The sequence below is a fragment of the Cuculus canorus genome, chromosome 10, assembly GCF_017976375.1.
Source record: "Cuculus canorus isolate bCucCan1 chromosome 10, bCucCan1.pri, whole genome shotgun sequence".
Lineage (NCBI taxonomy): Eukaryota > Metazoa > Chordata > Aves > Cuculiformes > Cuculidae > Cuculus > Cuculus canorus.
In genome coordinates this window covers 18,095,695-18,109,684 of record NC_071410.1, presented here as the reverse complement: position 1 = coordinate 18,109,684, position 13,990 = coordinate 18,095,695, and the positions used below count along the sequence as shown (strand labels likewise).

The following is a 13,990-nucleotide window of genomic DNA, read 5'->3' as shown; positions in this document are numbered from 1 at the left end:
TTTGTAACTGAAATCTTTGAATTGGGGTAAGTGTCAGACTTTTCCTTCTCAAGAAGTACTTTTATGAAGATTTGCAGGTGACAGAACCCTGGCCTTATTATATCAAGGCTTTAAGCAGTGTGACAGGAAATGAAACCTTTGGAGGGAGGAAGAAGTGCCCAGTGCCAGTTTTTAAATTGTACGTTTAATGAAATTAGATCAATTTCAGATCTATTTACTATAAACCAGTAATTTTAAAGGATGATCATGTTTGTAACACCTTGGACATAGGAATGCTTTGGTAAAATATGTTCTGATCTCCTTCAGAACTTTGGGTGCATCCATATTGGCATCGGAATTAAGAAGTGTATTTTTGAAAGCGGTCTCCATATGGTCCTTGCTTATCCGGTTTTGTTGGTGGTGCAGGGGGTGCTTGGAATGGACAAACTGGACTCCTGGGTGGAACTAAGCTGAGAGATTTGCTTCAACATTCTGTGTAGCAACTGCTGATGCTTGTTCAGTCTGCAGAACCAGCCTACACCAGTTTTGAGTTACTGAAGTATGTGTAGCGCAGACGCTGAGTCCTCAGCACCACTGTCCTGTGTCGTAATGTAGATATCGCTGTCTTCTTTCCCTTCCTTTTCCCACTGTCTTAATTAAAATAGACTTTTGCTGTGGGCTGTCAGATTCCTGTCATTTGCTTACGGTGTGCAGCAGAAGATGGTGTTCTACAGACGGACACTTTAACAGCACATCTGGTTTTATTTTTCTTTAATTTTTTTTTCTCCTGAGGATGGTTTAATTTTGTCTGCTTAATACTTGTTGTTCTGCAGTGTTTCATTTCAGCTTCAAAAGTGAAAAATGGTTGGGATTTGAAGCAGCTGTAAAAATGAATTAAAAAAAATGTATGACCTTGAACTACTTCGAAATTTAAACAGAAAAATTTCAGACAAGTGTTGGACTTAAGGGAGGCGAGTCCTTAAGGTAGGAAACATTTTGCAAAAGTGTATTTGTCGACATTGAGATAGTTTGGAAAGCGCTTCTGTTTCACTGACTCTGAAGAGTTGCTTGTAGGTCAGATGAGGGACGCTTATTTAGTCTGAAAGTTGGTAGGATCCTATAGCAGGCTAGAGAAATTAATTTGTTTAAAGAAAAAGCCATTTTAAAACGGTCCTTCCAGCTGCTGATAATAACTGGGATGCTCCTCACATACATTTTCGAAGTGTCTGAAGAAAGTAGATAGAAACTGACCACAATAAAGTTTTTTTCCAGTGTGGTTTCCCAGTATAATCCAGTGTGACCCAGGTTTGCTGCTGAAAGGGGCAGTGCTGCTCTTTCCACTGCCCTGGCTATGAATTTTCAGCACCTCACCTGCCATCAGAGGGAACAGTCACATGAGTGTGCGGCGAGGTACATCTAAATGAAAACTGTTCTTAAAATGTTATTTGTCCAAGGTGGTCGGACTCGCTTGGCAGAAGTGGCATCGTTAGCTAACACAGGGGACAAAGTCATGTGCTGGGTTGACCCTGGGTGGGCACCAGCTGCTCAATCACTGCCTCTCTTCAGCTGGACAGGAGAGAGAAACTATAGTGAAGGGCTTGTGGGTTGAGGTAAGGGCAGAGAGATCACTCACCAGTTGCCATCATGGGCAAGGCAGACTCAACTCGGGGAAATAAATTTAATTTATTGCCAATCAGATCAGAGTAGAGTAATGAAAAATAAAACCAAAACTTGGAACACTTTCTACCTACGCCACACTACTTCACAGGCTCAACTTCACTCCCGACTTCTCTACCTCCTCATCGTAAGTAATGCGGGGGGATGGGGAATGGGGGTTGCAGTGAGTGCATCGCACATTGTCTCTGCTGTTCCTTCCTCCTCGTGCTTTTACCCTGCTCCAGCGTGGGGTTCCTTCCATGGGAGACAGTCCTCCACAAACTTCTCCAACATTGGTCCTTCCCATGGGCTGCAGTTCTTCTCAAAGTGCTCCAGCACCGGTCCCTTCCACAGGGTGCAGCCCCTCAGGAACGGACTGCTCCAGTGTGGGTCCCCACAGGGCCATGAGTCTGACCAGCAAACCTGCTCCAGCAGGGGCTCCTCTACCCATACGTCCTGCCAGGAGCCTGCTCCAGCACAGGCTTCTCAGAAGGTGACAGCGTCCTTTGGGCATCTACTTGCCCCACCTCTGGGGTCCTCCCCGGGCTGCAGGAGGATCTCTGCTGTGCTGTGGGAACCTCCTTGGGCTGCAGGGGGATCTCTGCTCCACCGCGGGGTCCTCCATGGCTTGTAGGGGACAGCCAGCCTCACCAGGGTCTTCCCCATGGGCTGCAGGGGAATCTGCTTCTGTGCCTGGAGCGCCTCGTCCCCCTCCTTCTCCACTGACCTTGGTGCCTGCAGAGTTGTTCATCCCACATATTCTCGCTCCTCTCCCTGGCTGTTGTTGTGCAGTTCTTTTTCCTTCTTCTTAAATGTTATCCCAGAGGTGCTGCCGCCATCACTGACGGGCTCAGCCTTGGCCAGTGCTGGGTCTGGCATTGGCTCGGTTGGACATGGGGGAAACTGCTGGCATCTCCTCACAGAAGCCCCATCTTCTTCTGCAGCCCCTGTCACCAAAACCCCATACAGGCAGGCACATACTGCGGGATGGGAGCCAAACTGTGTGTGTTGTGTCCAATTAGGACGGCATCTTTCCCTTTGTTTCCTTCTTGATTTGTACAACCATTTAGCCCAGTTCCTGGTTTCCCTCACAGGTACTTTAAGTCAGGGCCGGGCGTTTACTGTTTAGGATTGCAGCGCTTGCTCTGAATGTAGGTGAGGAATGGTATTCTGATAAGATAGTTTCTCAAGGTCACAAATCAGGTTCATGGCCAAACCAATAATAGTAGGACACCTTTCCTTTTGTTCTTGCTTTAATTAGGCTAAGCAGTGTTGAAATAGCTCTAGTTTGATAGTGAAGCCGTTTGCTTAGAACGTGCACAAACCAGTAACTGGAGTAGGGGCTGTTGCTGTAGGGTAGAGGGAGGCTGCTCGCTTCACTTAGTGCTTCTGAGATGGTCCTAAATGTTTAGGCTCCTATGTTATTTAAGAAAAGAGGTTGTGGTCAATTTAATAGTGCATGGGTCTGTTTATAGATTGCAAAGAATAAGGATTTTCGAGTGGAAGCATTACAAAAAATTATAGATAATATATTCTTAGCTATAAACACATGACATTAAACTGCTTTTGTACAAAAACAGATAAAGCGTTGCCCTAAATTAAAATGTCTTTGTGGTGAAGTATAGCAACATCTTTACATACCTTTGACCTGGTATTCTTTAATACGGGCTTACGGTATGACATGCTGACTAATCAAGAGGAAAAGCAAGCTGAGAAGCCCTTTTAGTATCAGTTTGTAGATTTTTTTTTTTGGTTGTTTTGTCAGGATGAAAATGCTGATTTTAGGCTAGTTAGGGTAAGAGTTAATAAATGGTAGTAGATAATGTCCCAAGTGTTAGTCACAAAGACACGCATACACTTCTGAATTTGTTTTGTATTGAGAACAATAATATTATAACTCCTCTGTAGTTCCCATTTTCTTTTCTAAAATGCTGTTACCAAAACAAGTTATTTATAATATAAATGAGCAGAATTCCACATGTGGGTTTTTTTGTTTCTGATTTTGCTGCCGAAAATGTACTTTTTTGTGGCCTTTCTAAATGTGCACTAGTTCTCCAAACCATCTGGAATGGATATAAAATCTGTATGTACTTTTACTATTAAATAATTCTGAATAACTCTATTATTTTTTTTAACTCAAAAGTGAATAAATTGTCATTAAACATCCTTTTTAAAGCAGAGTACGCAGTCTGTTAAAACTGAAGGGTACCATCATCTTAGGTCATATTTGCCAAGTGTGTCCTCTGACCCTGACAGCGAGGGAAGTCTGGGTTTGCACACTGGTTGGAGGGGGAGACTTTTAGATTGAGAGACCACTATTAAAGATACACTTGAGCATAAAGCAGGCTGTGTTACACATTGAGAGTTACTGGGGTGATGGGTGGTGTGTACATATTCCCAAAAATGTCCTTTACTCATGCAGAAAACCTCTCCATTGCAGTGCTGTTTTATTTTATTTTGAGTACTTCCGAAGACTTAAAGAGATTACAAGTTGTTTTTCTAATGTATGTTTTATGCTGATTTATCTGTGGTTATTTTCACTGGTTTGCATAGTCATTGGCATCGATGTGGCGATACCCTTTCAGTCGTTGCTGGAGAGAGTGCTCACCCGCGTGTCCTTACAAAACAGGCGATTTTTTTTTTGCTGTAGCAGTTAAATTGAAAGTCAGAAGTTAATAAATTGATGTGTTCAGTGAAACGGTAGAGATGGTAAAGGTGAGTAGATTGAGCTTTGGTATTCAAAAGTTCTACAATCTGTATATCAGGGACATAAAATCTTCTTTCTTCTTGCTATTAGAAAACTATTTTGAAAGTACCGGGGGAACAATAAGCAAGAGGGTGGAAGCCTGGGTTGGCTTGTGAAGGGGTGGGGGAGCTGAGCAGTTTGAAACCTGTCTCGAGCAGCAGAATAGGTGTGATGACTCAGGCATCTCCGCTAGCACATCGGAGAGGATGGAGAGAGTCCCAGAGAGCGGTGACAAACAGCTGAGTGGTGGCTTTTGATTCAGGGGTGCGAAAGGGAGGCTGCCTGCCCTTGGCCTTGGATCCCCTGCTCGCGGCTCCGGAAATCCTAGAAGGTTCGGGAGGAGGAAATCTGAAATAAACATAAAATGAGAAGGAATAACGTGTAGGTAATGGAGCAGAATAGCTCTTTAACAAAAAGAGGTTGCCTTTTTACTGTAATGAGTATTTATACAAGATGAACAGTTCCTGGTGGCTGACACTGCCTGGTGAGAATTCCCAGGGTGGTATTTTGTTATAAATGAATTATGAATACTCCTGCAAACAGATCAAGGAATGATCTGATCCTACATGGTTGTTTTTTTGACGAAACTAATACAGGATACACAGTGTATATGTACATGGCTGATTTAATATGAGCTTTGCGTAAGCATGTAGGTCTGTCCTACCCAATGGACCTGTTTGCTTCTAAGGTTGTAGGTGAAATTCTGCTATTATTTCTTGTGACTTTTATCACCAAAGGTTACATTTTTGGTAATAAAATAAACATTTTATTATTTTTATCTCTTCAGCTTCTGAGAAAGTAGGATCTTTAATTTCTTTTTCTGCCTTCGTGTCACAGCAGCATCACTGCTCAGCCTTCCTTGAATTTTGTAAATAATTTTAAACAGTAAAAACTATTTTAAATAGGCTTGTTATTATTACTCTTAACAGAGTCCTTAGTGCTTTTTTGTCAGTAAGGCTACACTTACTGTTTTACTGAGGGTTTCACGAAATTATATGTTGTTCATTTACTTTGGTATTCTCTTCCAGAAAGAAATGTTTAAGAAATAACTGTGTTTCTTTTATAGATGTGTATTAGTTGAGATGAAAAATAATTTCTTTCAAGTTTGCTAATTTAGAGGGAGATATGGAACTTCAAGTTTTACTTGTATTTTAACAGTGAAAGCAAGTTGAATACATTGGTGCAGAAACTTCATGACTTCTTGGCTCACTCGTCGGAGGAATCTGAGGACGCAAACTCTCCACCAGCATCTAAAAACAAAACCGCAGGTGAGGAGATGTTCTATGTTTTTAATGTCAATGTATATGTGATTCTAAAGTCAAATAACTTTGTGTTGTTATTTTACTATGTCACACTTCACTGGGGCGATCATGCGAAGTCCTGATGTGATTTAAATAGTGATATGTTAATAAATATACAATAGGCCTTTGATAGGATATTTCTGTCATTTCTGAATCTTTTATAAATGTAGGAAAAAAGCTAATCCTGCTGGTAATTTGTCTACTGTGAAACTGGAGATGGTAAACATGCATCTATTTGCTGTGCTAGGCATTCCTTGTTCAGTTTTCCTGAATGTGTAAATGCAGTATCTTGTATTTTCTGCTGAAGCAAAGCTTTTCCAGTCCTTGTAGTTGTAGAAGAAGATCTGGAATTTATGCTGTCATAATTATTTGAAGAAGATTTCTACATGTAATGTGGAAATGTCTGTAAACAAACTAATACTTCCGAGAAACATTGAGTCCTACACTAGGTCAAATTTGCTATTAGATGTTTTTACTCACAAGTTAGAAATACATGATGAATTTTAAACAATTTGTTTTGATCACGGTCATAAAAAGTGAAGCTATTTCATAACAATATTGGGTAAAATTTGTTCCCAAATTTCACTGGGTTAAATCTGTTTCAGAGTTTCACCAGGACTGGATTCAGGTGCAAAACCTTTTCAGTCGCTACTGTTTAATGAGCTGAAAGTTCTACTGAAGTGATAGAGTGCAGGAGAATGAGAGTGTGTTGGCTGTGTTATGGAGTTTATTTTCAAACTCTTGTTGTCCCAAGTAATACATTTCATTGGGTTTTGTGATATGCAGTTATTATATTTTAATGTTTTGTATTGAGTCTGTTGCCACGTGGTGCTAACCTCCTTGTATCAGCATCAAACTGAACTGTTAACATAGGAAAAAAATTATTCATGTGATACCTCTGCAGAATAATAAACTAAGTGTGGTGTAGATGCATCTCCAAGTGAAATTTTGCTGAGAAGCATACTGGGATAAATAAGTTGTTTCCCTTCATCCTGTGTAGTTACGAAGTGGAATTTAGCTCCTTGCCTTAAGATACAGATTTGCTTTGAAGCAGGGGTACACTTACTAATTAATAGCAGACATGTTTCGATGTTGTTTTTGAGATCTCAGATTTTATTTCTTAAAAAAGAACATATTAAAGTTGAAAAGTCAAGAATTAAACACTTAAATATTAGGAAATGCCAAAATTAACTGTACAAATTTACTTCTCCCTCTTTCTGTGCATACTGCTAGTGTTCTTAGCAACTCTGCTGTTCTTTTTAATCCTCAGGATGCTCCTTCAGTGCACAAGTGATAGGTGTGATTAGGGCCAAATCAGGTTGTGAGTGTTGTGAGGAGGGAGATGATGATGAAGATGATTGTGTGGCTCAGGAGAGTTGGAACATGTCCCTGCTACACATAGCTCATTTAAAATATGAAGCAATTGCTCGCTGAATGCTCCAGTCTTGTGCGCTGCTGTGGAACTGCACCATCGTGCTTATGTGCTAGGAATCATAAGTAAAGGGAAGTTACACTAGTAACTTTCATTCTGGCTTTTCTTACTTTCTGAATACTTGATTTTACAACCATAATAATGTTTTGTTATCCTCTCTGCATTCCAATTGGATATTCTCCCTCCTTTACCCTGCGTGGGTGCCAGCAGGAGAATTGCTGAGGGTGTAGGAGAGCCTGACTTCCTGCTCTCATTCCAAGTGTGCAGCCCCTGCCCTGGAACAGCAGTTGCAGAGGAATCCTGCACTCTCACAGCACTAGGGTGGATGGAGTGTGTGCAGCAGGGTCAGCACTAGGAGCTGCGTGGGATGCAGCGTCAGGTTATTCTGTGGGGTTGGCACACCAACAGCCCAGTCACACGTGGAAACTGGCAGTGGAGTGCGCTCAGTTGCTTTTGGGAACACTGCACGTGCAGTCTGAATGCAGAATCTACAGAGATTGGAGCTGCCAGCGGCAAAGATATCTCTACTGAGCATGTACAAACTGGTATTTTCCATGGGTTTATCACCTGGGCAAAATTGGTCAAGAGCAGAAGGTGGGCAGTGTCAGGCTGCCAGAAATAATGTCACCCTTCTCCTGAATTTCAGGTTCTTTCCTGAGAATGGGACATATCTGTAGTATTATAGAAATTTCAGGTACTTAAAAGGACTGAAAACTTTGTTTCCATATTTTGTTTACCCCTACCTGAACTTTGCATGCAGAAATGGCTCAATAATTTTGGCCAAAATATACCCACACAATTCAGCTAAGTCAAATACCCAGCATGAAATTTTCTAATGAAAGTGGGCTTGTATTTTTATAGTGTAAAAGAAAATTGTTTGTTTGTTTTTCCAAAAACTGAAGTGTAAGTTGCTGTCTGGTGGCCTTACGTTAAAATCACCGATGGTCAGGTTATGTATCCTGTAATTACAGTAGCCCTTTATCTGCCTGTGTCTCAGAGTGCATCTGTTAAAATACTGCAATTACTAAGCCTTTTGAGCAATTTCATGCAAATATTCTTGACGCACTGACCTGGAAACTTTACCTTCCATTACCTGGGCTGGTGGATGGAACAGATTCTAGTGGGTTGCATGGCTTTAGGTTTTGTATTCCACAGTTCTGAGACTGAGAAATGGGAATTCTCTGTCATGTGTACCCTGGATCAGATGGGATTTTTGTCTGCGGTTCATGATCTCAGATTTAATATTGTGTTGTTAATGTCAAAATGTGTAAGAAAAAATACTTAAAGTAACTTCTTGGAGATTAAGAAAATGCACTAACTGTATAATTCCTGCTAATACAGTTGCACTTTCATTTCTTCAGTATTTCTTCACCCTGGGAAGGCTGGCTGTCAGCCTGCCCGTGACTTAAGTGTAAATAATTTGTAAATGATTTCTGAAAACTTTATACCATACAGTGGGCTGTGTTTTGTTGTGCAACAGTTTTTTCTCTAAAGTCAGGCAGTCGTCTTTATTCAGGCTGGTAAACAATGATGTACAATGTAAAGAACTTTTAATATTTCTTGCCTTTTAGTGGATTGTTTTGGTTTCTCTCCATAGGTAAAAGCAGAGAACCTAAAAGTAGTCCAGCTGCAATGGAGAACAATAGAGAAGAGGTAGGAATACAAATGCTTTCGAATTGTAGTTGCATGACTGGTGCGTGGCTGGTATAGCAAGTACTGAGTTCATTTTGTTGCATTTACGGTAAGTACTTAAAGAACATTGTCAGAATCATGCAGTAAATGTTATTGTATCTGCTGAATAGCAACACGCATTGTAAAATACTTCACAATAAGATTAAATGTTGTATTTTGAATCATACTCACTTTGATTGAGGCCTATGCAGGTGATCCTCTTTCTTCCCCTCCTTTCATTTCTGAATTATTGAAATATGCTAATTTACTTGGAGGTGGCTGGGTGTGCGTGAGTCGGGCTGTTCCACCCTGTGCCAAACCTGCAAGGTAACATCGCTGTGAAGATGCACAGACCGGGAGGCCCCAGAACCATTCGTGCTTAGGACCGACTGGTGATCGTGAGCCATTCTCAGTCCCTCCTCCAGAAAGCTGAGAGCACTTCCAGCCAGGAGTGCAACTGGAGAACTGCAAGGAGAGAATTTCCTCAATTTCATGAAGACTCAGCGTTTGAGATACATGCAGTGTTCCTCTCTAAATGTCTCAACTCATAACAGCGCCCTCTCTTCATTTCTTTTAAGATACGTGTGTAGGGGGGTTAGTGAGCATCAGTGACTTAGCTTAGAGTTTGGTGACACCTGTTTTTAAAAGAATAATGACTTCTTGGACTCTTATTCCTGATCTGAGACTGAACTAGCATGACCGTTGAAATTGTGTCACTTTTTGTTAATGATTTTCCTTATTTTTTGTCGTTATTGGCTTCCAAGATGTGTTCTAGTTAACGTAAGAAACTGTTTTTGTTGACAGTCCACTTGTTCATAAATGTGTTGACTTCTTAACTTTTTCTTGGTTTTAGGGTAGTAGTTCTTCAGAAAGAACCAAATCCATAGGATCATCACGTTCAAAAAGGTTAGTTTGGAAAAATAAATAAATTAATTACTTCTTGGCATGTGAAGCTATAGAAAAGCCCCTGCACAATGTCAGATACTTTTAGTATGCACCAGTATAAATCCATAAATTTAGCAGAGTGCTGATAAAACATTGCCCCACAATGCACTTAAAATTCAAACCATCTTTCAAGGTCAAAGGTTAAGATCATAAAGCTTGATTTTTATTAACAAAAACAACAAGAAAGCACCATTTCAACAACTGCCTTCTTACTGCTCTTGAAGAGCAGTAAGGATAGGAGCAGTAAGTTTATCCCCTAGTTGTCTATCCCTTTTCACTCTCCTTTTTCTCCAGTTTTGTTTATTTTATCATGTCTGCTGGAATTAAATAATATTCTTCATTCGCCTTTTTCTGTTTGCCTTCATTCCTTATTTTCAAGAGTGGTTTTATACTTGGCTTTAATTTCTCCCTCATCTTCAATCCAGTGTCCTGCTGAACTCTTTTTCATTTATATCGTTTTTACAGCAATGTTTTTTTGTTTCCTGTCTATCGCTAAAGGTATTTTCACTCCTACATTTATCATACTCTGCTTGATATTGGTCTAGTGGGAGGTGTCCCTGCCCATGGCAGGGGGGGTTGGAACTGGGTGATCTTCAAAATCCCCTCCAACCCAAACTATTCTATGATTCTATAAAAACCGGTATCCTACAGTAGTCCATGAGTTACCTTCAGACTACTGAAAATTGTTCTCAACATGCTTTTTTCCTTTTTTTTTTTTTTTTTTTTCCTGTGCCCTGGCACAGTAAATTCATTAATTTTAATGGATTCAGTTGTAAATCATGTTTCTGTGAAATTCTGGCAGCTGATCTTTTTATTTAACAATCAGCTTTTTCACTTCTGTCTGCGTTGCCTTTATTTCCTTGCAAGCATCTTTTCTGCCAAGGTCCTTTTTGTCATTTGCTATTATCCCTGTGTTCTTTTTGCACTGCCTCTTAAGCTTGGAATGACATTTGAAATGTCTGAGCACACATTCGCTTGTGTTTCATTCAGGCTTTTTTCCTGAAAGTGTGAGTTGGAAGGGACCTTAAAGCCCATCCAGTTCCACCCCCTGCCACGGGCAGGGACACCTCCCACTGGCTCAGGCTGCCCAAGGCCCATCCAGTCTGGCCTTGAACCCCTCCAGGGATGGGGCAGCCACAGCTTCCCTGGGCAATGTGGGCCAGGGCCTCACCACTCTCATCGTGAAGAAATTCTTCCTTCTGTCCAGTCTAAATCTGCCCCTTTCCAGTTTATACCCATTGGCCCTTGTCTTGTCACTTTCCTGCATATCTCTATTCCTCCCCGTCTCTCTCTCCCCGTCTCTCTCTCTCAAGGCTGTGAGACAAAAATACTTTATTAGCATATCTTTTTAATTCATATAGGAGGGGAGATTTCTTCCTAACAAGAAAATTAGCCTACAACTTCCTTATTCTAGTACCTTAGAGCATCCCGCCTCATAATAACTTAAATGAATTTAAAAAGAATATAGATTTCCTCACTTAGTTTGGTGTTTTTCTTTCGAAGTGCTAGGCTGACCTATACTGCAATATATAATATCACCTTTTTTTTTTTCTGTCTGTGCAGGAAACCTACATTTGTAACAAAATACGTTGGATCGGATGATGAACAAGTCTTGGATGAAACTGTAAATGAAGATATTTCAAATGAGAACTCAGAAAATGATGTTGATATGAAAAGCCTTCCTAAAGGTAATTCATGTCTGTCTTTGTTTCTCAATTCAGCAAATGAGCCAAGATTATGATGCAGCATAAACGATTGACTGGAATGCACATGTATTAGTAAAATGCCTGTCTGAGGTCCTTTTGCCTTTTATATATCGACACGCTACTGCACAGACTCTCCCTCCATTTGCACACACACTTAAAAGAGGAAAGTAAACACCCTTAATTTAGAATCCAGCGTACTTCAATCTGTGGGTATGCCAGGTTGCGCTGGTGGCTGAATTTCAGATGTCTACTAACATCTGTGCAAAACCAGCATGAAAAGGGAAATAAATGGTTTCTGTTCTTTCATAGAAGTTTCAAACTCTGTCACTTGTAAGTCTTATTTATTTTACTGTTCTGTCTTTGAGGTTATTAACAATTAGAGCAGCAACAGCAAAGCTAAGTCTGGGGGGAAATGTCATTATTGGGTCTATTTTTAAGCACTCTTTAAAAACAGTTAATCCTATAAGCCTTCATACTGCTCTTCTTAATTGTAGTGTGAGTTTGATTAATCTCTTCCATTCCTTACCTAGGAAAGTTACCTAGGAAAAAATGGAGGGACTGCTGCTCGTTACTACACGAGTAGCAGTATTTACAGCTGTCACTTTAAAATTATTCTTTCAGAATGTTAGATTATGTCCCTTGTAGAAAGTATTAGAACTGAACTCTTAAATAGGAAAGATAGTTTTTAATTCTCATCATTTTGATGAGTAATCGTCTCTGTTTAAATAAAAAAGCGAATTGCTGAATTTTGTTAAAGACAGATCAGGTTTTATTCAATTGTGTTTTCGTTTATTTCATGCTGAAAGAAATTAAGATGAGGGAAACTGGATAGAAGGATGAGAAGAGGGAGAAAAGAGTGATCACTCTAAGGCTTTTGATAGATCTCAATGACCTGACCCAAGTGTTTAGATGTAGCATTGCATTGCAAATTCCTGTACTACATACACCCAGCACTGCCAGTCCTGTTCTGCACATACCACATCAGAGCAGGGGGAGCAGAATTTGCTCCTTGTAGCCCATTCAGGCTTTGACTTTTGTCCTACAACTGCAAAACAGATGTAGTTTGAAGTGTGTGGTGTTTTTGTTTTTCTGTGAACCTCTGTGCATTCAAAGCTGTTGAGTTTTAGCCAACAGATTGCAGTTGTTTTGGTTTTTTTTAAGGTACTGTGTTGGCTTTTATTTAAACAGGACTTTTGTGCTTCATTTGGATGTGTAATGGTTTCCAATTTCTAAATGAAATTATTCTAGGTACAGTGGTTGTACAGCCTGAGCCAGTGCTGAATGAAGACAAAGATGATTTTAAAGGGCCTGAATTTAGAAGCAGAAATACCGTTAAAATGAAACCCGAAGCTCCCAAAAAGCGTGGAGGTAAATACAATTTAAGACATTTATTAAAATGCATTTAAATTGTTGCTTACGACCACATTTGGTACATCAAAAAATTGTTTATATTTCTAATAAATTATCCTAAAAATACCTCCACTCTTCTGGCTTTTTGTTCATGAAGGATTCTAGCTGGCTGAAATTAGCCTCCACTGCTGCCCCTGAAACACAGCAGTGAAAGCTAAGATTAGTTCTTGTTTTCAGTAGCTGTAGGGTGCGTCGTTAGGTGCTCCAAACGGACCCTTGTTGCTTTGCATTCAGAACAGTTGCTTGGTTGTGATCAGGTGTTACAGGTATTCCCTTTTTAAGGAATTATACTGGGACACCATTGATAGGGGAACATTCACTGGCTGACCAAGGCTTATTGCCAATCGGTGAGCTAACAAGAAATCTTAAATCTCTGCCAATTCAAAGACACTTTTGTTTTGGTTTTGAATTCTGGGGAATTCCCTACCAACGGGCCTTGGGAAGGATTACCTCTGAAAAGCTGCTCCATCAGCTGGTTTTCCATAGGCTGCTGCTAAAACTGAGGGGAAGCTAGGTAGATAACAGTGATAATGGGAATTCATCTCTCACTTTTTATTCCAAAAAGTAAAAGAGAGGAAGGATCATGCATGAAGTAGCCAATAAGAAGGCAGATGTCTTTGTTAATACTACTGGCAATATCTTAATTCAGTCACATACAGCAGTACCCAGGGTATTCAGACAGGCAGCTCTTGTACATACTACTCATTCTTCCTGTTGTATAATTTGAGATGCTTGCTCTCTTTTGAAGTGTGGATATAATTTAATAAGCTATTTCTCCATCTGTGGTCGAAGAGGAGCCCATGCATACATACGGGCTCATGCATGATTTTAATCACGTTTTGAGCATTGATGTCTTCTCTAAATTATTGATCTTTGATACTCAGTTCTGTTCTATTCGTGCAAGATGTGCATATAGGAATGCTTTTTCCATTTGTGTTTATAATAATTTCACTAGAGGTCCAACATAAATCTTTAGGAATACAGTGCTAAGAATGTAAGACTCTTCTGCTTGAGCTTTGTAGGCTGTGTCTGCATTCCCAGGACTACTCATGTGACCTGCACTTTCAGCTTTTTATCTCCATCCCTGGAGAACTTGCAGGCCTTTCTTTCTCTGTGGGCAATGTTTGAAGGGTGGTGTGCTAGT

The 13,990-nt window shown here is 40.3% G+C and overlaps 1 protein-coding gene across 6 annotated transcripts in view; it reads left to right on the top strand.

Annotated features, from left to right (window-relative positions):
* ATRX (ATRX chromatin remodeler) overlaps nucleotides 1-13,990 on the top strand; it is an 83,215-nt gene that overhangs the window by 6,584 nt on the left and 62,641 nt on the right. For 4 of the 6 annotated variants that reach the window (XM_054075258.1, XM_054075257.1, XM_054075256.1 and 1 more), the window contains exons 2-6: nucleotides 5,540-5,649; nucleotides 8,712-8,767; nucleotides 9,639-9,691; nucleotides 11,294-11,418; nucleotides 12,685-12,804. In XM_054075258.1, coding sequence (XP_053931233.1) covers nucleotides 5,540-5,649; nucleotides 8,712-8,767; nucleotides 9,639-9,691; nucleotides 11,294-11,418; nucleotides 12,685-12,804 — 464 coding nt within the window. Of the gene's footprint in view, nucleotides 1-4,730; nucleotides 4,763-5,539; nucleotides 5,650-8,711; nucleotides 8,768-9,638; nucleotides 9,692-11,293; nucleotides 11,419-12,684; nucleotides 12,805-13,990 lie in introns of those variants that run through there. The other 2 variants (XM_054075259.1, XM_054075260.1) reach the window with 2 other exon arrangements.